This window comes from Oryzias melastigma, linkage group LG5 (assembly GCF_002922805.2).
Source record: "Oryzias melastigma strain HK-1 linkage group LG5, ASM292280v2, whole genome shotgun sequence".
Taxonomy (NCBI): domain Eukaryota; kingdom Metazoa; phylum Chordata; class Actinopteri; order Beloniformes; family Adrianichthyidae; genus Oryzias; species Oryzias melastigma.
Genome location: NC_050516.1, coordinates 18,950,173 through 18,977,139, shown reverse-complemented (window position 1 = coordinate 18,977,139; position 26,967 = coordinate 18,950,173). Strand labels below are relative to the sequence as shown.

The 26,967-nt window shown below is 39.6% G+C and overlaps 1 protein-coding gene across 2 annotated transcripts in view; it reads right to left on the bottom strand.

Annotated features, from left to right (window-relative positions):
* Window positions 1–26,967, bottom strand: part of LOC112145201 (plexin-A2) — an 80,378-nt gene that overhangs the window by 46,877 nt on the left and 6,534 nt on the right. The window contains exons 2-4 of one of the 2 annotated variants that reach the window (XM_024270308.2): window positions 20,018–21,359; window positions 18,008–18,190; window positions 4,681–4,815 (exon numbers count right to left, since the gene is read on the bottom strand). In XM_024270308.2, the coding sequence (XP_024126076.1) occupies window positions 4,681–4,815; window positions 18,008–18,190; window positions 20,018–21,241 (1,542 nt within the window). In that variant the 5' untranslated portion in view covers window positions 21,242–21,359. Of the gene's footprint in view, window positions 1–4,680; window positions 4,816–18,007; window positions 18,191–20,017; window positions 22,134–26,967 lie in introns of those variants that run through there. The other variant, XM_036211967.1, reaches the window with a different exon arrangement.

The window sequence follows — 26,967 nt, the reverse complement described above, 5'->3', positions numbered from 1 at the left end:
AAATTCAGGTGGTGTGACGCATTGTCTGTGTCGGCAGAAAACAAAGTGGTAGTTTGATAATAATTCTTGATGAATAATAATGTTTAAAGGACTGAAATGAAAAAGGTTAAAGTGCTTTTTCTCCACATTTCTTTTATTTTCTTCCACAGTCTTTGTGTTTATTTTTAGAAATGATTATAAGTTTATGTTTTATATCAATTAAAAAACTTGTAGACCACTTTAATAATGACATGTGACCAGTGTCACAGATATAATTGTACAAGACTGATTCAATTAAAAAAAACATAAAAAGTTAACTATGCAATTATAGGCTTAAAGTTTATTGATGGACTTGGTTCTTCTTCTTCACAATCACTTAACAACAGGTTTTTCTGACAGTAAATATCTCCCAGAACAATTATTAGTTTTTCTTTTTTTTTTGTTCTGCTTATCTATTCACTTTAATGGAAATTGTCTGTCTGAATTATTAAGTGAATATACGTATAAATTATGTTTGAAAATCTTCTGAACTACACAATGCAGCATGTGCAGCAGGAAGAGTTCCACATAATCTGCTTCCTTAAAAAATCTCTTTCAAGGTACAGGTATTTTACTATGACGACACTTTCAATATCTTTTTCAAAAGCTGCAACATTTGGCAAAATGTTCATAACTGAACTTTTTAATCAATGTTAACCCATTTAATAAACCCTTAGTTGGATGCACTCGTACGATCAAACCCCTGTACGGGTGCTGCAGGTTTTGGGTTGTAGAGAGGAGGGGCTGCATCTTCAAAGAAGCACAGGTGTGTCTTTAAGTTCATACCATTGTTGTGCGTGGGGTAACTGTATTATGAAATATTTGTAATGATAATATAAGTCACAAACATTTATGATGCATAGAGAGATTCTGTCACACGGCATCTTTTATGGAGCATTCCACTTATTAATACTGTGCATGCACTGGCTCCTTACTGACACAATGCTGACACACGAGGTGTGCACGTGATACGTAAATGCCTGTAAGATGCCCTTTCAAACAACTCTCTGATTGTGTAATTTCCTCATTTATAAACAGCCAGTGCGCAGGGTTCCAAAGAAAAATCAGCACGAGACGCCTCCGTAAGTGCTGTATAGGTGTTCACTACATACTGTCACCTGCAGCATGCCCGTAGCAAAAAATATGAAAGAACATTTTCACCTTCCGCACTCACCGGGTTGTAAAATGTTAAAATGTTCATGTGGGTCATGTACAGATTTGCCAATTTTTCACATGCAGACATCCCATATCCGCCCGTAAGGGCAGTTGTGACAAAAGCTCAATACAAAAGAAAGAGGTGTGTGATGAAGCAGCGTCACAGGGTGCAGGACAGTACCTGAACACCACCCTGAATTGTTCTCGTCTCTTATCTGTCAGTCCGTCTACAGTTTCTATAGTTCACACTGGACACATTTCACATGCACATTGTGATTTATTAATCACTCACGTTTCACCACACCACTATAGTAAACTTTGTTCAATTCTAAGGATGCACACTTGGTTTTAAATAGAATTGTACTTGTCATCCAGAGTTCCCTCCTCAAACATTCAAACCAAAGCATTGTACACATCCTCATACACGTCCATTTGCAACAGGAAACAGGAAGTGACTTCACATGTCAGAATTGTTGGTTAGTTTGTTTTTTTCTTTTCGTCTAAATTTAGACAAAATTCATAAGGTTGTAATTTATCTTATCATCTAAACAGTTAAAATCCTATTATCTGATTTTCAAACAACACAAATTTTCAGAGCTGTTTAGCTCAGATTTTCCAGTTAGAAAAGAATTTAGAATTTTCCAGTTACAGAGAGGGATGACAACCAGCTCTCCCAGAAATGTGGGGTGTGTTCTTTCTTAGTTTTGTTTCAACCACTTATATTTTTCTCTCAAATTTCTGGCTTGGTCATCTTATTTTTGAGTGTCTATTTTTCAGTGTTAAGAAGTCACAAGGTGTCATTGATGGACACACATGAAATAACAACGAAAGGTGGCCGGACTCTTACTACATCAGAACTAGAGAGGCTTGCATCTGGCGTACTCGGTCTGAAGGGGGCGGGGGTTCTGATCAATTTTCCATCCATGTTATTTTCACACTTAACAAAACTAAAACCCTTTGAAAAGTCTCACAGTCAAAACTGTTCGGGAGGTATTGTTTGAAATTCACACAGCAAAGTTTGTAAAGCTGACAAAAAGCATGGAACATTGGTTATCAAACCATTCATCAGCGATCTTATCATAGATGAATATAATATTCCCTTCTGAGTAGTTAACATCTGTGAAAATCCTCCTGATTAGGAGTCAGTCAGTAGAGCACAGTTTGACTGGGTAAATGAACAGTTGGGTAACGTCACTTAAAAAAGAAAAGGTTGTACACAGCCAGAAGGGAAATAAGACTTAAAAACAGGAGTGAAATGAAGATGTGAATGAGTGGGATTTCACTCAGTTTGCAGACACTGTCCGTAAAAATCCTTTCAGCAGCTTTCCTTTTCCTTCAGGGTTCAAAGCCTTCAGCTGCTGAGTTACATTTTGTAGAAGAATGTGTTTCTGTGCATGGTAATAATCAAATTAAGGGCACACAACAATATTTTTTGTTCGTGTCAATATTAGCTTCCAAAACACAAGGAAATTTACACTTCATTCTCTTTTTTTTTCTGCTGCACTTTATATCATCATGCTAACCCTGCGTGTTTCACCCGGCGGGAGACAGAGGGGCTCATTGTTATTCCACAAGGGTCTGCCGATATCAGCTAAATGTGCCCGTGCCTCACTCCTCATTCCTCATCATTCCTGTATTGTGCGGCTCTGGAGAATCTTAAAAATCTATCATCTTTGCGATCCACCGGCAATATGGGAAAATTTGTGAGTGAAGCCCTTTTGCTCATGGGAATTCTGCCCAAAAGCTTGCGGGAAAGTCTGAAGGGAAAGCTAAGCAAAGATGGGGAAGGAGACAAAAAGGGGGAAGCTTTATTTCTGGTTCAATCATGTGGGAGCCGGAAAGCCAAAGCTCTTTTTTAATATGGAGAGAATCTGCTTGGTCAAGCTGGGTTTGGGTTTTACTTAAATATTATCTGAAGGGGAGAAATGGAGAGAATGTCTGGCAAGCTCCTTGCAGGAAGCATGTCTCTCCTTGAACAACCAGAGCTCATCAATAAGTGATACCCTGTCTCTTCCAGTCTATCACAAGGAGAAAAAGTAGTCTTGGGTTATTACAACAACAAAAAAAAACATCTAAAAAAATATATTATTTGTTTTCTTAATAGCCTTCTTGATGTTATCAGTTAACCTCAGGGGGAGATATATTTAAAATGTAAAAGTGCCATAAGTGTTTTTGTCCCACTGCCCTTTGCCTCACTGTCCTGTGACTCTGGATCAATACATTTCTGCAGACAGAAGACAGCTGAGAGCAGTGATAGGGGCTTTTTTTGGCCACACAGAAACCTAATCCCATTTCACAGTGGCCTGCCGCTGTGCCAAAATAATCACTTGATGGGAGTTGAAAGTGATTACCGCTGTTCAGCCTTATCTGCAATGAGTGCAGAGAATATCGTCCAGCAGTAACAACAACCGCTCACCTCTGTGATGCTGGGCCGAGGGAGGAGCTGACGAGGGGGGAGTTACAGTCAAACAAAAAAAAAAAAAGAAGCTTCCAGTGGTTTTCAGCAGAATGTGTGTCTGCAGCACATACAAAAGATGCATGAACTGTAAGTCATTTCGCATGGGTAAGTAATTAGAGCAACGGTCTGTCCTCTTATGCAGCCTTTATATTCAGCGAGCTCTTCTGCAGACATGGACTCTCAATGTGGGGAAATGTCAGCATGGGGTTTTGGTGATCAATCCGAATCTGGTTGAATGAAGATTAGCCTTTATTTTTCATAATTATAATACTTTAATGTTATTTATTTAAATGTGCTTCATTTCCCAGTGGTGCATGAACAAGAATTCCAATCCTCCTTTTATTACTAAACAATGCTGATGACATTTACAGATAATTTGATCCATTCAATTCAATAAAAAAACATATTATTTACTTGTTTTCAGGACAACATTTATATTATACTCTGCATTATCAAAATATGTGGTTCGGAAATGCAAGCATGCTTAAATACTGTGCTGATGTTTGAAGAGTTGAGTGTTTTACTGCCCATTCCAGAGATTCTCGGTGAGTTAAAGGTCTACATTTTTCTGCAGTGAATTCATGTGTGAAAATGTCTCATGCTCTCTCACATTCTGAGTCCAATGAATGCTGGTATTCTCCTCTTAAAATAATAATTCAGTATATTCAGCAAGTCAGCTGACCTTTTTTTGGTCACATCCCAACAAGAAAAGTCTTGTAAAACCTTGAAGTGAATATCTAAATCAAGCTTAGATCATTACACTGAACCCAAAGATGGATCAGAAAGAAGAAGTCATGATGGAGCGTCATCAAATCTCCTGTTTTTGTTGCCTGTCATTTAAATTAGACTTATTGCTGGTTCATTTAGTTTTCCCAATACTTACCCTAACAATTGTATTCTATGCATTCAGCTTCCAGCACATGCCCTCCTAGCTCTGCAGATCTGCCAAAGAGCCATAAACCTTCCAAAATCCCCTCAGCACACACCTCATCACCTCACAGCGCAGAGGGTCTCCTGACAGGAACAACACAATGGGTGTGTTTTCTCACCTGATTTCTTGACATGACATGGAGAGAGCTCCTGTCCAGAGAGAAGGCCATGTCCCGGAGGATGGAGCTGCTGTCCTTCATCACAGTCACTGTCTCGTATAGAACCCCTCCCTCCAGAGCGTTGTCCAGTCTAATCTGCAGAGGCATAGGCAAATGGAGACAAACAGATGCTAAACGTCATGTAAAAAGAGCCAGCGTGGATGATTATTGAACGATTGCAGACATATTGTGTCCTTTACAATTATATTCACTCTGATTTTATATTAATGGAAAATATTTGTTTTGTTTTTATTGGAGAAGTTACATAGTTGGACCATTTCCTCTTAGATGATGCTAAAAAATGAAAAAAAAAAAATAGATAAAAAAATAAAATAAACTTCACAAAACAATACAAAGCTTTTTTTTTTTGCTAAGATTGTCATCTTTTTAAAAACTTAAACAAATTCCTTCAGTATTTTCTGACTTATACTCAAATTTACTTCTAAAAGAAGTTTGAAACTCTTATGAAAAAACAAAATGGCTAACGCTTCTGGTTACTCTTGCACAACAAGATAACAATGGACATCTTTTTAGCCTATTTTGCCTTTAAAATTATTCATAAAATATTCATCTTAATTCAAAAGCATTAAATGTAAGTGGAGCATACAGTCCATATGCTGGCTTAACCATTAATGCCACATCTTAAAGATACCTAAATATGGTTGTAAGCTGCTGCATGGCTCACAATTTTTTCAGACTACTTGCAGTAAAACCACATTTTGTGTCAGTACGGCTTTAGTTGCTTGAAATCTTCTTTCATGTATCCATATTCCTCATTTGCCAGTATTAATACTCGCATAGTTTTGGCTAAAACATCAGAGCTGGATTTTGCAAAGTCGGAATTGGAGTTTATCTTCTTATCGTCCTCTCATGCAGGAAAAAAGCAAATTTCCCAAACGTGTGCTTCCCAGATTACAGCAGCTAAAGCTGCATCCCCTCTCAATTGTTCCTCCACATTTGAGCGAATGCAGTACACCAAGAATTTGAAATGGATAGTTGAATGTGGACACAGATTTTGTTTCAGGGCATGTTTTGAGGCGCCACAATCATGTTCAGTACTTCTGCAAGTGCGTACTTTGTGCTGGTATCATTAGGGTAAATGATGAGATGGAAGGAAGAGAAAGGACGAATCGATCTGCAGCCACTTGTTCAGTAATCTTACTGGCCATTGTGACTTTGGCAATCATTCAGCTCTGACGTCAAGTTTTGAAGAATGATCATTGCTATTTTTATTCCAGAGGGAATTTCAGACACAAAATCTTTTGGCTTCATAAAATAAAGATGCATCAGAGGCACAGATGATTTTTTTTTATTACAAATTATAACTGTAAATAAGATAAACATATTTTTGCAGAACATTATGAAGACAATGCTAACGTTTTTGAACATACATTGACATTTTAAATAATAAGGTTTTGAGTTTTAATACATTTTTGTCTAATAATCAATATTTTATATTTTAAAAAATACATTTTTTACACCATCAACACTTGTTATTTTTTTTTTATTTTTATTTATTTTTTTTTTGCTAGGTGCAAATAAAGCTCAAAACAGTACTCACTACAAGCTATGCTGTGCAACAAAAGAAACAAGCTATCTGTAAACCGAAGTTGAGGCCTTCTTAAGATTCCAGGAAAATGGATTATGTATCATGTGATGTAGTGAAGCTGAAAGAACATCTTAATTGTACGATGTAAAAAAAAAAAACGTAATGATCATGAGGAACTGTAGCAGAAAATGCTGGAAGTGAGGTTGTCTGCTGAGTGATCATGCCACATTGTCCCTGCATGAATTCTAACACGTGTCCTCAACACCCAAATCAAATTTGATTGCAAAAGACTTTGAATGTGTGCCAGGTCCACCCCACACACGGTGGCAGAGCCTCAGTATTTCTCTCTGTGGGAATGGTCAATCAATACAGACTGATTACATGATTGAATCCCTGAAGCACCAAAACTTCATCGATCAATCATGGCTTCACCTTTTATGCAGCTGCAACTCTCCAGTGATCAGCTTTGGCAGCCTGGAGTGAAGAATGGAGAGAGGATGCATTTGCTAAAAGGAGTCTTTTATCTGAGAAGGATGACGCTTGTGAGTAGAGTCAGGAACATGGCTCTATTTTTTTTAAACAATAACACGTTCATGAAAAGTAGTGACACCACTGAAAAACCATGGTTTTTACCAGTTTGTCTTCTAATTGTCAGCTTTTCCCAACATTGAATAGGTATGTTAGTTATACATTTATCCCACAACTAAGCCTTTTTCTTTCAAGAAATCCCAAAGGGGGACAATCTAGCATTTTTGTTTGCTGGTCCTATCCATCGGTCCACCCACCCATCCATCCATCCATCCATCCCTCCATCCATCAAGCCATTTTCTTAACCCACTAAATCCTGTCCCGGCTACTGTTGGTCGAAGGTGAGTTACAGGGGGACGATCCTAGTCTGCTGTTAGTGGAAGAAAGAGTGGATGGAGGGATGTTTGTTGGCAGTGAAAGAAAAGGAAAGGCGGGAATGTAAGACTTAGAGTAGGACCTTTACATGTGGAGACTTTGGGAAAACTAAAGAGTTGGTCAACGGCATGGAAAGAAGAAAGCTTGACTGATCAAGTCACCAGATGGAAAGACAGCAAAACTTCTAGATATGGGATGGGTTCGCTGACTTATCAAGGTGTGAGGAGGATCGAAGTGGGAGTGATCACGAAAGAGGAGTTTCCTCAAAATGTTCTGGAGGTAAATAGAGTGTCACATAGGGTTATGTGTCTAAATGTGATTGGGAAGGGTGTAGCTAGACATCATTGGATGGTGGTGTGTAGAATGACTCTGGTAGTGGGGAAGATGAAGAGGACAAGGACAGGGCAGAGGAAGAATATGATGATGAAGTCATGGGAAAAAATAAAACAGTTGTGAGCAACAATATTGTTTCTCAAGGAAGAGTATTCCAGATCAAATGTTTTCTTTAAGGATGCTTCCGGAGAAGAACAGAGAAGGACAGAAGGGGTTGCATTAGGTCTTTGTAGATCTAGAGAAAGTCTATGAACAGAGTATAGAAAGGAGGCGCTGTGGTTTGTATGAGGAAGTCTGGAGTGGCGAAGAAAATGTTGAGAGTCGTGCAGGAAATGTATGAGAGCTTTAAGACAGTGCTGTATGTGTGACAGATGAGTTAGATGTGGAGGTGGGACTGCACCACGGATCAGCTATAAGCCCCAATGTTTGCTGTAGTGATAGACAGACTGACAGATGAGATTAAACTGGAATCTCTGTGGCCCACAACATTTGCAGATGATATAGTGATCTGCATTGAGATAAATTGAAGTTTGCTTTGAAAAAGAGAGGAATGAATGTCAAGAGCAGCAAGAATATTTTTGTGTAAATAAGAATTACTTTAACTGGGAATAGAGGTGAAGAAGGTGGAGAATTTTATTTATATGGTCATCTGTCCAGAGCAACAGAGAGCGAGAGGTGAAGAGGCATGTGCAAGCAGGTTGGAACGAGTGGAGGAAGGTTTCAGGTGTGATGTGTGACTAGTGTCAGTAAGCCTGAAAGAAAAGGTGTGGGAGACTAGTGAAGGCAGCCACCTCCAACACAAGAGTCTCTAACCCTTGTGAGCTAGTGCCCTTCTTGTTTTGCAGCTAACCATTCTTCAGTACTGGTCACCTGTATCAGGTGTGTTTAGTCAATCAGAAACTGGGCTCACTCACTCCAGATAATCAGCCATTACTAAAGCAGGATTAACAGTAAAACAAACAGGGCGACAGCTCACGAGGAGCGGGGTTTGAGAAAGAGACAGAACCAGAGGTAGAAGAGATGAAGACGTTGTGGTTTTCTTTGGTAGAAACAAAGATGGATGGTATCAGGAATGAATACATCAGAGGAAGAGCTCATGTTAGATGTTTTGGAGATAAATGCAGAGGAGCCAGACTGAGATGGTTTGGACATGTTCAGAGGAGGGACAGTGATTATGTTGGTGAAGGGGTTAGATGGAGGCGGATGATTCTCTGTGGTGACTCCTAAAGAGAACAGCTGAAAAACAAAGCAGAGCTAAGCTTCCTTCATCCCACTTTCTCCCCTTTTGCACCACATTCCCACAGAACATTGGGGAAAGTTTACACAGTTTTTTTTTTTTTCCCACACCCATCTGCTCCCGAATAGAAACCAGAGAATTAAAGCATTTGTGTGGTTTAACTATTTTTATAATACATCCAAACACCCAGAGAATAGATATTGAGTTTTATGAGTTGAGTATGTGGAGGGTAACTAGAGCTAGAGATGCAGAGGTGAGCTCTCACAAACTCTGACCCATTGTGACCCATTTTATTTTTCTTTGGATTTTTAAGTGGTTTCTATCACATGAAGCAGGTCAGACCAAGCAGAAGCCTTATGGGAGTACTGCCAGTCCTCATTCTCTACTTAAGTCCTGAAATTCATAATTAAAGTAACGGGGGTTAAATTGGTTTTATAATGAGCCTGCTTGTTTAAAGAAACACACAAAGCGGCACACATAGTGACACACACAAACACGGGCTTGCAAACAAATATAATTAAACTCTGGGCAGTTTCTCTCCTGTTGGTTGCGCTCATAAAATATGTAGTAGCAAACCGAGAGCACGATCCCTAAATTGCATCAACCTGAATTGCACTGAACATCACATGTTGTTTTAAAAGAATTCCTACTTAGAGTTTAAAGACACTTTGATTTAGACATGTTTAATTGGTTACATCTCAACTGGCTCACAGGTAAACATGAATTATACCAAAGTTTCCAAGAAAAAAAAGTGATTAACATAATCGTCTGTCAACCAGACAGCCAGGTCATTAGATGGCTTGATTGACTAGAGATCAGATACATGCAACAAAAGCTCGAAGCAAATTCTGCCTGTCAGTTTAATAGCACTGTTACTTCTCCTGTCATTTTAATGAGAGAGGAAGAACAACTCATTTCAGCCTTTTGAAGTCGCTCTGCACTGTCTAGCTCAAATGTGACAATCAAATTTCAAGTTGATTTCAAGTGTTTTTTTGGTTGTGCTCCACTTCTTTTGATCTGCAGTTATAGGTCTGATGCACGGCATGAAAAAAGTATTAAAGAGGCTGTGTGGAAGCCCCCTTTTTTCTGTTTCACTTTGTGTGGTCTGTGTTATACATGAGAGAAAAAACTTTAACAATCTGTCACTGGTACCAACTGTTCATCTCTCTTATATTCACTACTTCATGGATGACAAGGGTATATCTTCAACACATGTATGTAAACCAGTAGCATTCACCATGCTGCTTTAAGAATCCCATTTTAGTCATTTTTTGATCTATTCTAAAAGCGTTCCCAGTGGACTTTAATTTTGATTACGCTGTTTTTAGGCAAAAAAAAAAAACAAAAAAAACCTGTGTCGTTCTCTAGAACATAGTTTCTGCAGGGTGACAGGAGTTCAGTAGAAGCTATGGGATTGTTGTTCTGAGCCAGATTCCAGCTTGGACGAGGTAAACAAAGATTGACATCAGGGATTGGAAACTACAGGCCTTGAGGGCTGCAAAGTCTGCATGATTTCCAAATATCCAAGTCCTACTTATGACTGATTACCTGGTTCAGCCAATTAGAACGAACCATAGCAGAGTATGTTGAAAAAGAAAGCAGCCCTCGAGGCCTGAAGATGCCTATTCCTGATGTACATGGATCTAGTTGTCAGCAAGGGTAGGCATCAGAATAGAGGAGATCAGGAAACTGGTGGCACCATCATCAAGCTTTAACCAATTACATTTCCTCAGAAACACAATTTTAATCTTAAATTTATTTATGTGTCCTTCAAAAATGACACAAAAGCATGTAAAAAAAAAAAAACACAAAAAAAAACCAGAATTTCCAAGGGTGGGTCTTTAAATACCCTTGCAGAAACTCTAGGGGTTAAAAAAACAAGCCTGCTTAACTTGTGTCAGGAAGTGGTGGTGGAAGTCCCAAAACGCAGGAGCCAAGACTTGATGGCAGAAACTTAAACATTTACTAAATAAACTTAAACATTACAAAACCATGGGAGAACAAGCCAGTGACATAGCATAACAGAGTAGATGACCTGACAAGTATGAACTGAAAACCAGAAACTTAAATAGGCTGAGGACAGTTAACTGAAACGAAAACAGCTGTGATTCATGATTAACCTCGAACTGGTATGATTTGCAGGGAAACTCGGAACCTGTCCAAAAAACATTACAAAAAAGCCATAGAACCCTCACAACTCGGCTTTGACAAACAGATTTGCAACCTGAGACTGTGTGTGCCAAACCAAAAGGCTCTGCATCCTGACCATTAGAGAGCAACCTTATTCTGTGTACGTCAATGAAAATGAGAAATCCTATTTACTGTAAGACGTCACTTGGCTTCAGACAGTTGGGCTCTGTTGTAAGGCTGCACTGATTTTGGACTGGACAACCCAAAAGAAATGCAAACCCAGGAAGAAATGTTATAATTTAATAAATCCCCAGGAGGTCTTGGTCATAGAGTAGTGGATTAGGTCTTTTTTGGCAGGAAGGCTTACAGAAAAGCAAACGTAATATGTAAATAGTAATAATCCACATGGACAGGTCTGGAGGCTTGAGTGTGGTTGAGGTAAAAACCTGGTCAGTAACAGAAAAGTGAATCCAGAAGAGACTTTGGATGTCTAAAGTACAACAAACTGGATAGGAAGTAGAGAACCTGCATGGGACCATCTTATACTAGGGTGAACAGGCGAGAAGCATGAGCTTGATTGCTGAGGATGAGAGCATAAGGACACAAAGGGGCCAAAAAGGTGAGAGGTCAGGTGATGCAACAAAATCTTGATAAAAGCTGCCAGTCCTTGTTTTAGGAAACTACCCCCCAAAATGTCTCCATTGTATGTGCAAACACATGGAGTTGAGGTAAGTTTAAATGTCAAATTTTATTTCTTTTTTTTCTTTTACAGATTCAAGTTTTTTTAGTTAATTATTTACATGTAAAAAAAAAAAAGAAGTCCAACTATGAGATGGGTAGTATCCATATATGGACAACTGATCTGTGCCCAGTTAACCTAAACATATGGAAGATGACCCAGGAGGCAAGGAGCAATCTGTTCAACCAATCATTCTCAATCTGCTGTGCTGACAGGGCTTCGTCTGTCCCCAAAGACCAGTATGTCTTCAATACTTTGAAAGAGACAAACCAAGGTCAGAAGATTAGTTTAAGGAACTTTCTGCCATTTATTGGACCACTGTACAGACTTTGAATCATTAGCTGTCTCCAAAAATCTTGACTAAAATGTAGATTCTTGTGTAAACCTGTTTAACACTCGATATGGGTTAGCATAATATTACTTTGGGAAAAGGATGCAGAATAAAAAAATATGCAAAACCCCATCAAAAATGTCAGATCGGATTTTCAAACAGATTTATGCACAGATTTCGGAGGATCCTCCAGGGCTTTTATCTCGATTACAGCACAGGGCATGCAGTGACATAAAGGCCTGACAACTGTTCACCTTTAAGGTTCAGTGGCTGTGCATATGGTCTGACTGCGGATGACAGCCGAGGAGAGTGCACATTGATTAGCTCATATATTTATCACGGTCCTGTGAATGCTAAAGAGGCGAGTGCAGGGATGGAGTTGAGGAGCAGCGGCTTATTACACAAACAGCATCCTCGGTGTGAAGATGTGTATCACAGGACACAACAAAGAGAGGCATATTGATCACAACTGTGAGATATGATCTAAGTGTTGGCAAAACATGATTACTGGCTGGGTCACAGATAAGGTCAAGACACAAGAGTGTGTGCGAATGTATCTTTTTAGGGTTTTTTCTTAAAAGCCTTTCGGCTAAAACTGCCAGATTTTCAATTACATCTTCAGCTGTATGGCTATCTTCCCAGTCTCAATCCTATAGTTTGACCGCAGCCTCCTCTTCATCTCTGTGAGTTCATGTTTTTCCCTTCTCTGAGAAGACATGTTTGCTTGCTCTCTGTTTCCTGTCCTCCTCCACGCAGCCTCTTTCCCTTCAATCACTCCCATTGTTTGTCAGGTTCCCATGGCCCGCCAAAAAAAAGGAAACCAAGGAAGGGGGACTGTGGAACAATTCATAGCAACCGTATGGTTTTCATTTTCCTGACCACAGTCCTCGAGTGTTTCCATTTGTGTGACCAAACAGTACAAAAGAATGAGAGAAAAAAGGGAGTAGAAGAAAAACACAGTTCTGCTACAAAAGAACTGTTCAGCAGAAGCTGAGAAATGGACACAATCCCATCACATAGTGTTGCCATAAATAATTGTTAGCATATCATACGTTTGAGGCATCAAATGTTGAGCAGGATTTTGCCCTCAGGTTTGACTTTTGTGGTTAAAAAAAATCCTCCCAGCGTCGCATCAAACATGGGTTCTTTCCTGCCCTAAAACCCCATTCTTTTCTTTTCAATAAACACAGTAAATCTCCCCGTCCAAGTCCACCTTTCAAACCATGACTTTGAAAAGTTCAAGTCATTTAGTCATGTATTGGGATATTCCCCCACCCACTCAACTCTCTCAATAAGCCTTAATGAATCCACAATTTGCACAAGAGTATTTGACTTCAGCTTTGTTTGCCATATGCTTAACATTTTCAGAGCTTTCAAGGGAAATAGGTTTGCTGAGTAGCAGCAGCCACAGAAGTTATGAAATTCTCCACTTTAATTTTCTAGAAAAACTCTCATCCTTTTGTCTGTGAATCCAGCAAATCATATTTATCAGCACTGCTGGCAGGTGTCGTAAAAAGTGAGACTGAACTATCAAAAATAGTCTTCGAGCAACTTTCTGCATTTTATTTATGGTTGTAGGAGACTCCGACTATCTATTTTTATATTGTAAAATCGTTTCCAGTGGTCTTTTCATTATTATTACGTAGTTTTTAGCTAAATTCAAAAAAGCCTGTCATTAGAAATTCACCTCTGACTTGTGAGTGGGACTGTTTTCACCAAAGTTAGCCTCCACTATTTCCCAGCATGCCTTTGTTTACACTCTCCCCTGCTAGCTTATAGCACCTCACAACCCCAAGCTAACATTAGCACAAGAGAAAAACAATCATACAGTTAAGAGCCAGATAACAGCTCAGACAGGGAGAATTAAGAGGTTAATTGATCAGTTTGTCTGCATGTGGATGTATCAGAACTGAAAGGAGACTTTGGCTCGACCACGGCAGTTGCTGTGTCACAAACCTGAGCTTTACCAAACTTTTCGTTTTCATCTGATTCAACGTAATTTAAATAGAGAAATACTCAGAACCACAGTTTTATTTTTACATTATTGTAACCCTTGTGCTATCGTTGGCACATTATCACTAGAAGCTACCAACATTTTAGTATGAATACATATTACTCTGAAAGAGCATCTGTTGCAAGTCTACTTTAGATTTCACCTTTGCTCAGTGTAGACATTTGAAAAATCCAGCTGCACTTAACACCTGATACTTGTTTCTATAGGTAACTTGTCTTTTCCAGTATATTTGTTCATGCTACATTAAAACTGAAGTCCCACTTCAAAGAAAAATCAACAATGTGGAAACATTTGTCCTGAAGGGGGTCTTAAAGGCATATCATTTGTCATAATAGATCTATAAAGATGTTGTTTTGTGATGGTATATTTAGATATGAGATGCTAAACAAACAGCAATGCTTAATCTGTTCATGCAGAACACTTGTGTGTCACGTGTGAAGGGTGGTTGGTGGTGGTGGTGCACAATTCATTTAAAAACTTGTGATTCCTGAGGCAAAGACATGAGCCAAAATTACGTTTCTTTTAAGGTCTTCAATTTTAATAATCACAGTCACAGCTGAAGAGCAAAACATTATTCAAATAAGAGATCCATTGGTATAAAAAAGGAACAAAAAAAGTACTTTTGTACCTATTTTGAAAAGCTTTTTAAAAGAAGCACGGACACACGAAAAGACTTGACCACTGAAAATAATCCTGTATATTTATTCATACATATACATACGTAATATTCATTACATATTCAGAATTATATGTATTCCTACCTTTCTTCCTTCTATTTTCCTACTTGCTATCCTCCTGTGTACGAGCATTGGCTTGTGTGTTTGAATTCTGCTTTTGATGCATTTTAAACAGATATGAACAAGAAGTGTACACAGAAGGAATCGGGGAAATCGAATGTTGCGTTGCACCGTCACTGCTTAGAAATGCTGCCAAGCATCACATGAGCCACGCAACAACATCAGATGTGTATCAATGTTGCAATAAATTGTTTAAACTTTGATGAAGCGGAACCGACTGAAATGCTAATTTTCCTCTACAGTGACTTCTTCTTGCATTTTTTGCTACAGTATTGAGTGGAAACTGTGCCACTGAATCCATCTACACGCCCTCTTGAGAGCAGAATACATTTAAATACGGATCAGCGAGAGATAATGACTTTTACCTGGAACCACCTCATTAGTTTTTCTCTTGCAAAGTGTAAAGGCTCCTTTTGTTTTCAGCCTACTGTTATCGAACAGAGTCATGCCATTCAGCTTAAATTATCCACCTGAGGGAACAAAGCGGTGTTGCATGATGACAGGAGTGACCTGTTATGTCGGTAACAGACTCATCAGGAGTCACTGATGACTACATCTGTATGCCGCTCGGAGCCACGATAGTGAGATTGTTGGTTATCCCTGTGACCTTTCACCTTGGTGACACCCTTTCTGTGACAGGCTTGACCTTTGTGGGTGGAGTGATCTGCTGATGGCATTTGTTGTCATGCCCCATTTCCACTGAACATGTCCATTTGGGTGTGATTGAATAGAATTGGAGAGCTGACCCTGTGCTCCTCAAAGGCTCCCGGGAGTCTGAGATCACGGCTGCTCATTCAGTCAGTGTAATGACTGAACTGCCGTTAGACTCTGCACTTAACTGAGTCTAAAGACTGATTATCCAAACACAGCTACTCTCTGAGCACATGCTAAAACCAACTTCACCTCAAAGGTTTTTCAACTCCAGCTCCATTTTTTTCAAATGCATCTTTTCTTCCTGTTTTTTTTTTTTTTCCCATGGAATTGCATCACACTTCCTATTTCTTTTCCTTCCCTCTCACTGTCAGGGTGTCTTGTCTTTTTCCCCGACGGCTCATCTAATGAAAGAGCTGCAGAGATGTTATCTGTGGCCTCGGTCTGGACCTGTGTGTGTGTGTGTGAGTGCCTTGTGTGTCAGACACATTACTCCTCATAAGACTGAGGCCCCCAGGCTAGTGTCACAACAGTCCTCTCACACATTTCCTCAGTCAGCTGCATGCTGTACTGCTGTGCAGTAAACAAAGCCTGCGGTCCTCCAAAGTCATTTAAACTAGATCATGAACTTAGATGAACTTGATTATAGTACATTTTTACAAAATAAACTTGAAATAAGACATGAATCAGAAATAAAGTTAGGAGCAATCTTTCGACTGAGGCTTTGCTTTGGTAAATTTTAAGAGTCTCCTATGTTTCCTGTACAAAAAACATCTGTTTTTTGTGATTTAATTTCAGAAACACATTTATGAAGCACTGGTTTTGTTTGTTTGCCTGATCCACTAATACATTATTTTTGGCTAGCTGAAGCTATATATCATTTGTGTTCCTTTATGTTACCTTAAAACTGGCAAATGTTACCTTTAGCCTTAAATAAATACATTTTTAGGAGTCCAGTTTAACAAAAAGTTTTTTCTGGCCAAATTTTTAAGAACAAATGATAAGGTGTGTTCCGTTGCATTACCATATAATTTTGGCTGGGTTAATAAAGACTTACCTTAACAGTCACCCATCGTTTTTAAAACAAAAGAAATATTCAATAAAATAAGAGCATATTTTTTTTTATTCTTTATGCTGTAAACAACAATCCTGTTGATGAAAAGCAAAAATGTATTCAGACTGGAAAAGTCCATTGATCCGGACTTATTCTGCCTAATTTTGTCTGTATTGAGTTCTCAACCTTGCATTTGGTCTGTATTTAGCCTGCCGTCACCTGAGCATTTATATTTCAAACCAAAGCTTTAAAAAAAAAAAAAAAAAAAACGTAACTAAAGATCTCTTCAGTCACTGGCCAGGAATAACCAGGGTGGGGCAAAAAAAGAGAAAGAATAATGGAAGACCTATGCTTTGAAATCCTTGTCATGACAGTTCATTTATATAACTTTTATATTTCGCTGATGAAATTTGAACATCAGTATCAAGGTCAGGTACAACACGTTTTACTTGCTGCTTTGGGACAGCAGAGGTATGCTGCAAGGTGGTTACTGAAGACACAACACAGAAGGTGCGCTTATAATTGTTATCACATATAAATTGTCAGGAAAATAGTGATAATCAATGAGTATCACATTAAACGTTGTTTTAATGAGCCTGCATTCATCCGACCACATTACAATGAGTTGGCTGTTTTGGTTCAGTTGTTCAGTCTATTCAGACTGAGGAAACTCAGAGCGAACCGGGGCTCAGTCTGATTTGAAATTAACGAAAGATAGAGAGTGATTCCTGGACTATAGGTCTGTTTGGATGTATTCAGACCGGAAGTTTATTCCGGATTATCAGGGGAAATGGACTCTTGTTCACTTTAAGAGAACCAAATGTGTCTAGTCTGAATACACCCTAAAAACATAATAAGAAAACAGCATATTTTGATAATCAACATTACATTGTGAACTAATTACCATTTTTTTCAAATTGTTAATTATTACATTTATAATTGAAGACTTGTGTTGATTAGGTTTTCATTGTTTAAAGGCACAAACCAATTCCACACACGTTACACGGCAGTTTGTATATTTGTTGTGTACCAATTAAATGCCTGTCAAAACAACTGCTGTCTGAATTTAGATTGAGATGATTATCTATTTACCCACTTAAAGCAGCGAGAACTTCTATAAATAAACCTATCAAAACCATGATGTAATGTTGGTTTGAGCTGCAGTGCTACCCTTTGTTAGATGGTATACAAAAAGATTTGAAATAAAATCTTAAGATCAGAAATGTCTGATGTCGAGTCTCTGCAAAAGCTCTTTGATCGTACAGTTTAATATCAATACAAGTGCAAAATAGGAGCATACCTGCAGTTTTTGGCATATTCTGAAACTTAAATCCTAAAAAAGCAAAGTGCACACTTAGGTCCCCCCCTCTTTGAATACTGAAGCCTCTATGTTGCAACTGCTCGTGATCTTTTGGAGAAAACATTGCCTTAGGAAATTAGAAACCAAATGTATCCGATGTTCTCATACACGTGAGCCAGGAAACTCACAAATATTACACTTGTGTTGCGTGATTGTCCAGTTGATTATCTTGCATGTAGGTGATGGTTACCTTTTTTATACGTCCACTTCTGGATCCCAGGAAGACCACACTGTGCCCGTTGTAGATGTAGGAAGTGACAGAGGTCAGTCTGTCCCTGCTCTCGGTGAACACTGTCCGACCCGACACCAGCTGGGACCCCCCCAGGGGTTGGTTTATATCCAAGCCACAGAAGTGATCATCGATGGGAACAGGCTGTGGGCAGAGAGGCAGGATGTGAGTCCAAATATAGAGAAAAAAAATGATTGAACAAAAAGGTATTTTTAATAATGAAACAGAGGAATTTTAAGAAGGAGCTCAACATAATAAGAGTGTAGCGCTGTTGACATGTGTAACTATAACATGAATCCAGACTGACTTTTGGCAAACCTAACAAGCATGAAGTACACAATTTTCAGGTTTAAAAATGTTACATCAAAAGGGCTGGAGCTGCTGGGCTTCTCAGCAAACCACAGAGCAGGCAAATTTGTGTAGCAAACCTAATTGCTGATGGCAAACTCCAGAAACGCTGTGTATTTGGAGCCGGTTTCTGTGATTTTTAGATCGCTTGATCTGACATCATATAAACACAGCACAAGAAATGTCAGGTTTTGATTAAGCATCAAAGAAAGATGAATGCTTTGCAGCCTTACTCGATCTGCAAACATGCACCTCAAACCTTTGCTAATTGCCTGTCACTTAGTATCTAAGGCCTCGTTTTTGGGGGAATGTTAATTTCGTATTCCACATCTCCTGCTTCTTATGCACTTGCAAGTCCTTATGAGTTTTTCTCTCTCGTCATGTGATGTTGCTGAGCTTTACTGAATCTGATTAGTGGAGTGAAGTCAGCGTAATCGAATTTGATGTGTGACCCCACCCGACTCTTTCTCTTATGACCTCCATGTGTATGGAAGAAGAGACAAACACATTTCAGAATGTCCTCAGTTTTCCCTTTAGACTTCTTTACCTTTTCTCGTAGCATCCAACATATTTAGGCCTCATATAGTCAGTTTCTTTTGCTGTGGATTTTTTTTCTTTTTACTGTCACCCACCTTTTCCCCCTTGGTCAATTGCACATGAGAGGTAATTGTTGTATTAATATATATCACTGTTTTCATTTAGTTTCTCTTTTGAATAACTTTACATCCGATTTATATTATAGTGCGATGGAATCACCAAAGCAATTTGTGTGATGGATATTGTTTTCATTTCTGCCTTTCAACTTTTTTTTTTTCCACCAGAGCAGCTCATTACGCAGAATTATAGCTTTCACAAAGGCTCAGGCTCGGACATTTACAAGAAAGACCTTTTCTCAAGATCAAAACCAGGCATGTGAGGGTTCAAGTGCCACTGACGGGAGGAAGAAAATACGGGGAAAACAATGAGAGAAACAAGAGGATGTGGAGGTGAGAGACTGAATTAAACCCAAAGTTCATGCAAAACTTCTCTGATTACCATAATTAATCTACCCAAATCTTCTGATTTAGTAAAAAAAATATAATGACATCTTAATTGTATCTGTGTTCCCCCCCAAAAAAAAGATGCAGACTTGATGGATTAAAACATAATAAGTAAACAAGATTAATTATCTGATCTTAAAATGAAAGCAAATAGACTCAGAGGGACACAGAAAATTTTCCATCTATAATGCAATATTTGTTTAAAAAAGAGCTGAGTATGCCTTTAATTAATTAAAACCTAATAAATGTGTTTTAGTAAATGCTACTGTAAAAATGTGCAATGTTCTGGAGCATTTCAATTGAAATCTTATTTATAGTAATAACATTACGATGAAATCAAAAACAAATCAGAATAAATAGAAAAATAGGTGGAACAACATCCTTTGAAAAGATAAGAAAAATGATGCCTCAATGTTGCCAACATTAGTTCAAGGTAAATACAATTACCTCAGTGTTGGAGTCATTATGATTTTAATCAGAAAATTCCACCAGAACGGTAATAGAAGTGTGACCATCTGTCTGATGACTGACAATAATTTTCAATTACACCCCCTGTTAAAAGTGTTTTTTGCTGTGAACTTACTGCTTTGGTGCACTGCACGTCCTTTCCCAGCAGCCAGTGCAGCTCCAGGTTTCCCTCTCCTTGATAGCAGGACTGCAGCCGCTCTTTAATCCGAGCGTTAATGTCTTGGATGGTGAAGATGCAGAGAGCAGAGTGATCTGAAGGGTCGTGATACTGCTTTTGTCCCTTGGAGAACACTGCGAAGAGCACGTCCTCCTGAGCACTGATGTTAAGAGACTTTGCCAGCACCCTTCCAACCTTGGACAGGTACGCAGCCTGCAGCAGGCGGTACTCCTCGCCTCTGTGTATGCAGCCCACAGGAAGTGAGACATATGAGTGGAACTTCTTGTCATCTTTGCACAGGCGAATGATTCGAGATGTGTAAAACAAGTCACCGGGGGAACCACCTGCAGACATGCCATTCTCTGGAGTCTCTGGCTGCACTGTCATGAAGTAGACGAAGCTTCCACTAGAGAAGCCATAGATGTAGTAGATATCGAAGTGCGGGACCAGAGCAAGCGTGTCTGAGGGGATTTTGATGAGAGATGAAACAAAGTCAGTGTGAAGCTCATAGTCCAACATGGCAGAGGATTCTGGGTCACGAGGCAGTTTACGGCTGGAGATAGTAGGAAAGTAATCCTGTTTGCCACCAACTGCCGTGCCAATGTATAGAGTAGCATCCTGACCCAAGGAGGGCACAACGACTCCATACATGGTTCCTGTCTGGTTGTCACTGGACAGGTAGTGCTCCTTCTTGTGAGTTGGCTCCACAAGGATGAACAAGTCGTCTAGCCTCATCAGTTTGCAGATGCCCTGGTAGAGACTGCCACAGGCCAGCAGGCGGTTGTTGGAGTAGTCTATGAGCAGCAGTTTGTTGACATTATCAGTAGAGGCTAAAGGCTCCGAACAGGGCTGAACAATCAGTGGCGGGTAACACGCCTTGTTGTCATACTCCGGCCCAGTATCATGGGATACCAACAGGGTGAGATTAGCAGACAATTTATAGATTCGGTTTACGGCTCCAACATACAGATCTCCAGTAGACTGATGCACCGTCAAATGGTTCAACGGCCACTCCCTCCGCTCTGATTGAAAAGAGTTCATTGTCTGTCCAAGAGCTGTTTTTTGATTTGCAGAGATTAGAGTCAATAGCCAGAGGGACAGGCACCATGACATGGCCTTTAGAGGGCAGTGACCTTTATTGAGACTGCAATAAGTCCATCCTTTCTTCAAGTGCGTCCCCATACCAACAGGGCTCTGTGAAATGGCGAGCTTGGACAAACAAGATTGTGTGCTAGCGGGGATTGCACTTGCAGTTGCACTGAATTGTGTCTTATTCTTCTTGAGAGCACTTCACATCATCCTGCAAAACAAGAAAGGAAATTTTAATTTCTTTGTTTTTTTTTTCTTAAATATTACAAACTTCTCTTCAGAAACAAGTCAACACTTCCTTTAAAAATTCAATTAAATGCTTATACTCATTTTTGCTTAATCATAGCTCAGCCAGAAGTACTAATTTGTTTATGTCTCCCAAATTTTTCATACCCTGATGGCTGCCCATCCCATCCCCACCCCTCTCCAAATGGGGAGGGACTTAATATGTTCACCTGCTTGTGAAAGAAACAATCTGCCAAAGGAAACAAAACAAAGGCACAATGCAGCCTTACTTTGCCTTTGTCCGGGTGGCTAATTATATGATCCCAGTGTGTTAATTATGCATCCATACTTTCATCTTTTTTTTCCTCTCTCCCTCCTTTGTCTTGTTCTTTTAAATGGTTAAATCCAGGAGGAATTAATCACTCTCCACTGCTGCCAATTCCTAAATTAATCAGACTTTACCAGGGATGGCAAAGGGGTCATTTGAGATTCACAACCAGGCAGCGTCAATGCTCACACTTTCCCTTTTAATTTCATTAACATAATTTATGCTTATTTTTTTTCCCTGGAGGAAGCATTACCTGTCAAAAACATGTTTGAATCACAAGTGACTTTAATATATCATGTTTGTACAGAGCCCTGAAAGGGACATAAAAGAAAAAAAAATGTAGTTTTGTTTTTTTTTTGTTTGTTTTGATTTTTTGAAGAAAAAAAAACAGTTACATCTGGTGCGCATCGGTTACTGTTTTCTTTTAATTGAAGTAAAAAAAAAAATAAAAAAAAAAAAAATTAGTTTTGTAACCTATGGAGCCCCTAAAGGGACATTGGGGAAAAAAATTAAAGTGAAAGAAAAAAAAATATTTTTCTTTTTTTTTTTCCACTTTAATTTTTTTCCCAATGTCCCTTTAGGGGCTCTGTAGTAACCTGACGTGTCTTCTTTTATTTTTAAGAAAACAATGGTTTTTTTTTTTTCATCACTATGTGGTGCCCACCAGTTACTAACCAGATTTTTTTTTTTTTTTTTTAATTGAAGTTAAAAAAAATGGTTAGTAACTGATATGCACTATACAGCAAGCAGTTTTTTACATAATTTTTTAGAAGAAAAAAAAAAAGTTTGTCATTTCATATAATGTCCCTTTAGACTAGGGTTCTCAAACACATTATACCTTGGGGCCACTGAAGGCACAATCTGGCTGAGGTTGGGCTGTACGGAGTTCCATTTGTGTCAAAACTATGTTTTTGCTTCCTGTCCATATATATTTGGTCCATTGTCTAAGTCTACTGAACAAGTTTATTGACCAAGCAATATTTTCTGCTTCTCCTGTAAAATGAAACGATCTAACGATGCTAGCAAATGCAAAGTTTTAATCATAAAGCAAGCTGAAACATCACAAAGCAAATACAAAGCTATCATCCAAGAAGCGTGGACATGCAGAAGATATTACTTAGTAGACATAGAATTTTCATAATAAGGCTTGGGAGCTGCAAATTGCGCACGGGCCGCGAGTTTGAGACCCCTGCTTTAGTGGCTCCGTATATTTGTTTCTAATGTCATGTAAAAAAAAAATAAACTTACCCAACATGAACAAAAATAATCATTTTAAAGTGAGTGCGGTGCTGAATGTGATGCAAATATGAGAGGTTCAAGTTTCCCATTTCTCCTTTTTTTAATTCAAGTCCATTAACGGAGTGATAAACCTGCCAGCACATAAACTCTATCATAAATTAGACACCCACATCAACCTGAATCTTTGCCTTTGTGCTGCCAAAGGCTTCTTCAAACTCACCCTGAAGCTTTTGACTCCCCTGTTTTCTCCGTTACCTCACCTAAAGCACTTTGATGTACTTTTTAAAATCAATCGCTTCCATTTTAGTACCCCTGAGTTTCCTGCCAAATTGTTAAAGGTCTAACATGAGATTTTTTTTTTTGGCTGGCGCTCTCATAAACAGAATGTTTTCCTCAGTGAGACTTCCTGGTCTAAGTGAAGGTTAAATGAAGACAGCCATGTCAGATCCTCATACAGGGGTCATGATCCGGTGGGTCCTCGCCATTGGCAGACGTGCAGGACGTCCGGCCGAGTTGAACGGCAGCCAGGTCTCCTTCTGCGGAGGCTGGGCTGACTCCTCGTCCACTCCAACACCTCCTGTCCATCTGTCTCCACCATGGGGGGACAAGTCACTCAAGTGTCTCGATCTACTCTGCTCAGTTTGGAAGGCTCAGTGTGGGCACTTCCATAACAGAAACCCTTCAAAAAAGAAATGTATCTTTCCCACTGTTATGCTGCTTCCCATCATCTCTTTGTTTATATGCTCTCCCGGTAGCCTAGAGGCCCTCACACCTTCAACCTAACAATACAGATGCAACAAAAATTGCAAACAATAACAAAGCTATCCAGCCTTACAGTTTTGATTCCGATGCCACGATGGATCTAGTCGTCTACAAGCGGATGATTTAGAATAGAGCGGAGCAGGGAGCTTTCGGCCTGCCGATTCTAGAACCTACGTCACTGCTACGAGCCTTTTTAAACAACATTTTTTTCCATATGCTCCTGATTCACAAGAATTAGAAAAAATAAATATTCAAAAAATACAATTTTAATCTTATAAAAACCTAAATCAAGATTTTCCCAACACGATTAGAAAGGGTCTTAAACCCTTTTTTTTAATAAACTTTTATCCAACTCTCTATTTCGCTCTTTTTTTTACAGTGTCATGCTGTTCACTCAGAGTGTTTGAATCCTAAACATCTGATAGAGTCTGTTATGCTTGGTCACAGAGAGAAGCAAAGGAGTGATTTTGTGTTTGCTGCTTGGACTGTCATTTCTTTCTCAGCAGCTCTTTGTTGTAGAGTGAACTGTAACCTTGGATTTTTTTTACAAGATATGATACAACCTTATGAGTTTCCTAATTTGACAGAGGACTGAAGAATATTTCCTGTGCCACATCTGAGACTTGAATGACCCCCCTACCAGACACCTGTAGTGCCACCCAGAGGTTAATTTACTGTTGAGAATCTGCCTCTCAAATCCTCTAAGGTGTAACAAAGCAAGAAAACAAGAGTCAGGCTGAGCAGGCATGCAGCATCCTCATCATTTCATCAATTTCTCCTCTGCCAGCTTTGGTCACGTTTGAGGTATGCAGTCATGCTGCTCAGTGTTTACCCTAAATTATAGAGACAGCTCTTCACCCTGCGTTGTCTTCCCAGCTGAATTCCTCGCCTCACCACTCTCAGACACGCTCCAGGCCCAGACGTGACTCATTCATACTCACACGCGGGAACACGGTTCGCCAAAGCCTCTGGGGACGCAGCTTTCAGGCAGCATGTAAAGGAGAGAGAACCTCTTAATTCAGAAACATAACCCTTTGACCCGGATCAGGATCTCTAGAACCAAATCCATCCCTTAAGTTCACTCTTCGTTGTGGTAAAGGCTGTAATGGTGCTGTAGCACCACATCAGGAATAAAAGCTGCAAGAGGTTCTCCAAATGTTCACACAAACACTAAACCATTTTCCTTTGTGCGCCCTGCAGCACTTTGAATACGAGAACAGGTTTGCACAAAATTAGTGTGTGTGAGATTGGAAACGCTGTTGACAGACTGTGCTGCAATCTTTCTAAAGGTCAGAAGCAAGATCTCTTCCCTCACACTTAGTCAACAAAGAGACTCATTGTCACTGCGATCCAAGGTAGAGAAAACATGTTTTTGTCTGTTTTTTTGTCGCTGTCAATGTTGTTTATGACTTGGATTTATTGTACCGCACAAAGACAACAGTACTATAAGTCCATAGGAGTGGAAAACAGCAAAGACTACAATAGACATGACTGTCTCTGCACTCATGAAGACAATCTGGCTTTGATGAAACACTTCAGACTTTTGATGATGTTTGTGGCAGCTGAAGCATGCTTAGAAAGCTTCTGCATGGCAGCCTTAAAGAAAACAACAGAACTTCTGAATTTCTCCGTATTGTTTGCGCTAATATGCGGAAAACTCTACAACTATGTTGAAGGTTTTCAGCGAGTCGGCGGGCGGAGGGGTCCGTGTTGTGCACATTACACATGAATGGGCTGGGAGGGATCCAGTCACAACAGAACTTGACTTCCAAATGAATAAATGAAGGCAATTAGTAGATCTGTTTACAGTGTTGTGGAGACAGAAATAGGTCAAACGTGGTAGATTGTAGAGAGGAGAAATCCAGCGAGCCAAGGGCTGTCGCCGGTACCTACACTGATGAGTCGGGGAATTAGGACATGAATATGTCGTCTTTATCAACGATGACTTTTAAATTAATGTCATATTCAGTCGCAGGGGACCAGCGGGGTTTATTAGAAAAAGCAACGTTTTGCGATCAGCCTATTTTTCATCTATGGCTGCGTTGTGAAAGAGAAGGCCCCGAGCCATGAGCTCCGCCTTCAAAGTCACTGACATGCAGACTTGGGCCTCAGAGGGCAAAATGTGTAGAATAAATGCCTACACTGCACACACCCACAGGATATGTTCACTTTGATGCCACACAGTGGAATTTCATGACTGTTGGCCTGTAGTTCATTTTCATCATTATGTTCAACAATGTCAGATCAAACTGCAGTGCTAACCCAGACATATCTTCCAGTCAGACAAAAAAAAACTCTTACAGCCAGTTTTTAAATTAATGATTTCTTATGAATCCAGTGAAAGTTGTGTTGAATTAATTTACTTTTGCAGGAAGGTTCTTCCAACCTGTCTTTATTCTTCCTCTATTGTTTTATATCCGCAAACATGGCCCATAACTGTCTTTTCTCTATGCCTGTTGTTTAGTTTATTGGTCAGCTCAGTTATTGCCGGCTTTAGGACTCTCCAGCCAGCCATTAATCTTGATGGTAGAGTACCGGAGGATGTCTGCAGGGAGCAGTTAAAACGGCACTATGTCACTGCAACACGCTCGCCTTGTATTAACTGCATGATGCTGCAGGGAACCTGGACAGAGGCAAATGTGACATAGGGGACCAATTCCAACACATCACCGCAACACTGTCAGCAGCCCGCTCCGCAAGCCGTGCCATTATCTCAGGCCCTATGCATTATACATGCAGATACACTACGATGTTTGAAATTAATGTTAAGAGCAGCTACTGCTGCCACTGTTTAACCATGCATGCTCATCTCTCCCTCCTCCGCCGACTCTTCCATAAATCTCATTGTCGGTCTTCCCTGGCTAATGGTGACCTCAAAGCGGCTTGTCTTAACTGCCAAAGCCTTCGAGTTGCATATATGATGAGCGTAAAGGCAAAAGTCAGAGTGACCTCCAGCGCTGTGATGAAAACCCGAGCAGTTCAAGTGCAATCGGGGGTCTTCTATAATTCAGTGACTGCAGAAGAAGATGGGGTGCGCCGAGTTTGCTTTGGAGCCAGATAGTATGTATGTATCGTGCTGGGCTGCATCAACTGCATCAGCCTTAGTGCTTCGTCAATACAAATAGAGAAACAAATAAACAAAAAACAATCTCAGTATAGGTTTGTGATTACAAACAAACATTCATGCTGAAGGGCATAAAAGAGCACAGGAGGTCAAACCTAAGTGCACTCTATACTCTAAACCAGGGGTCTCAAACTCGCGGCC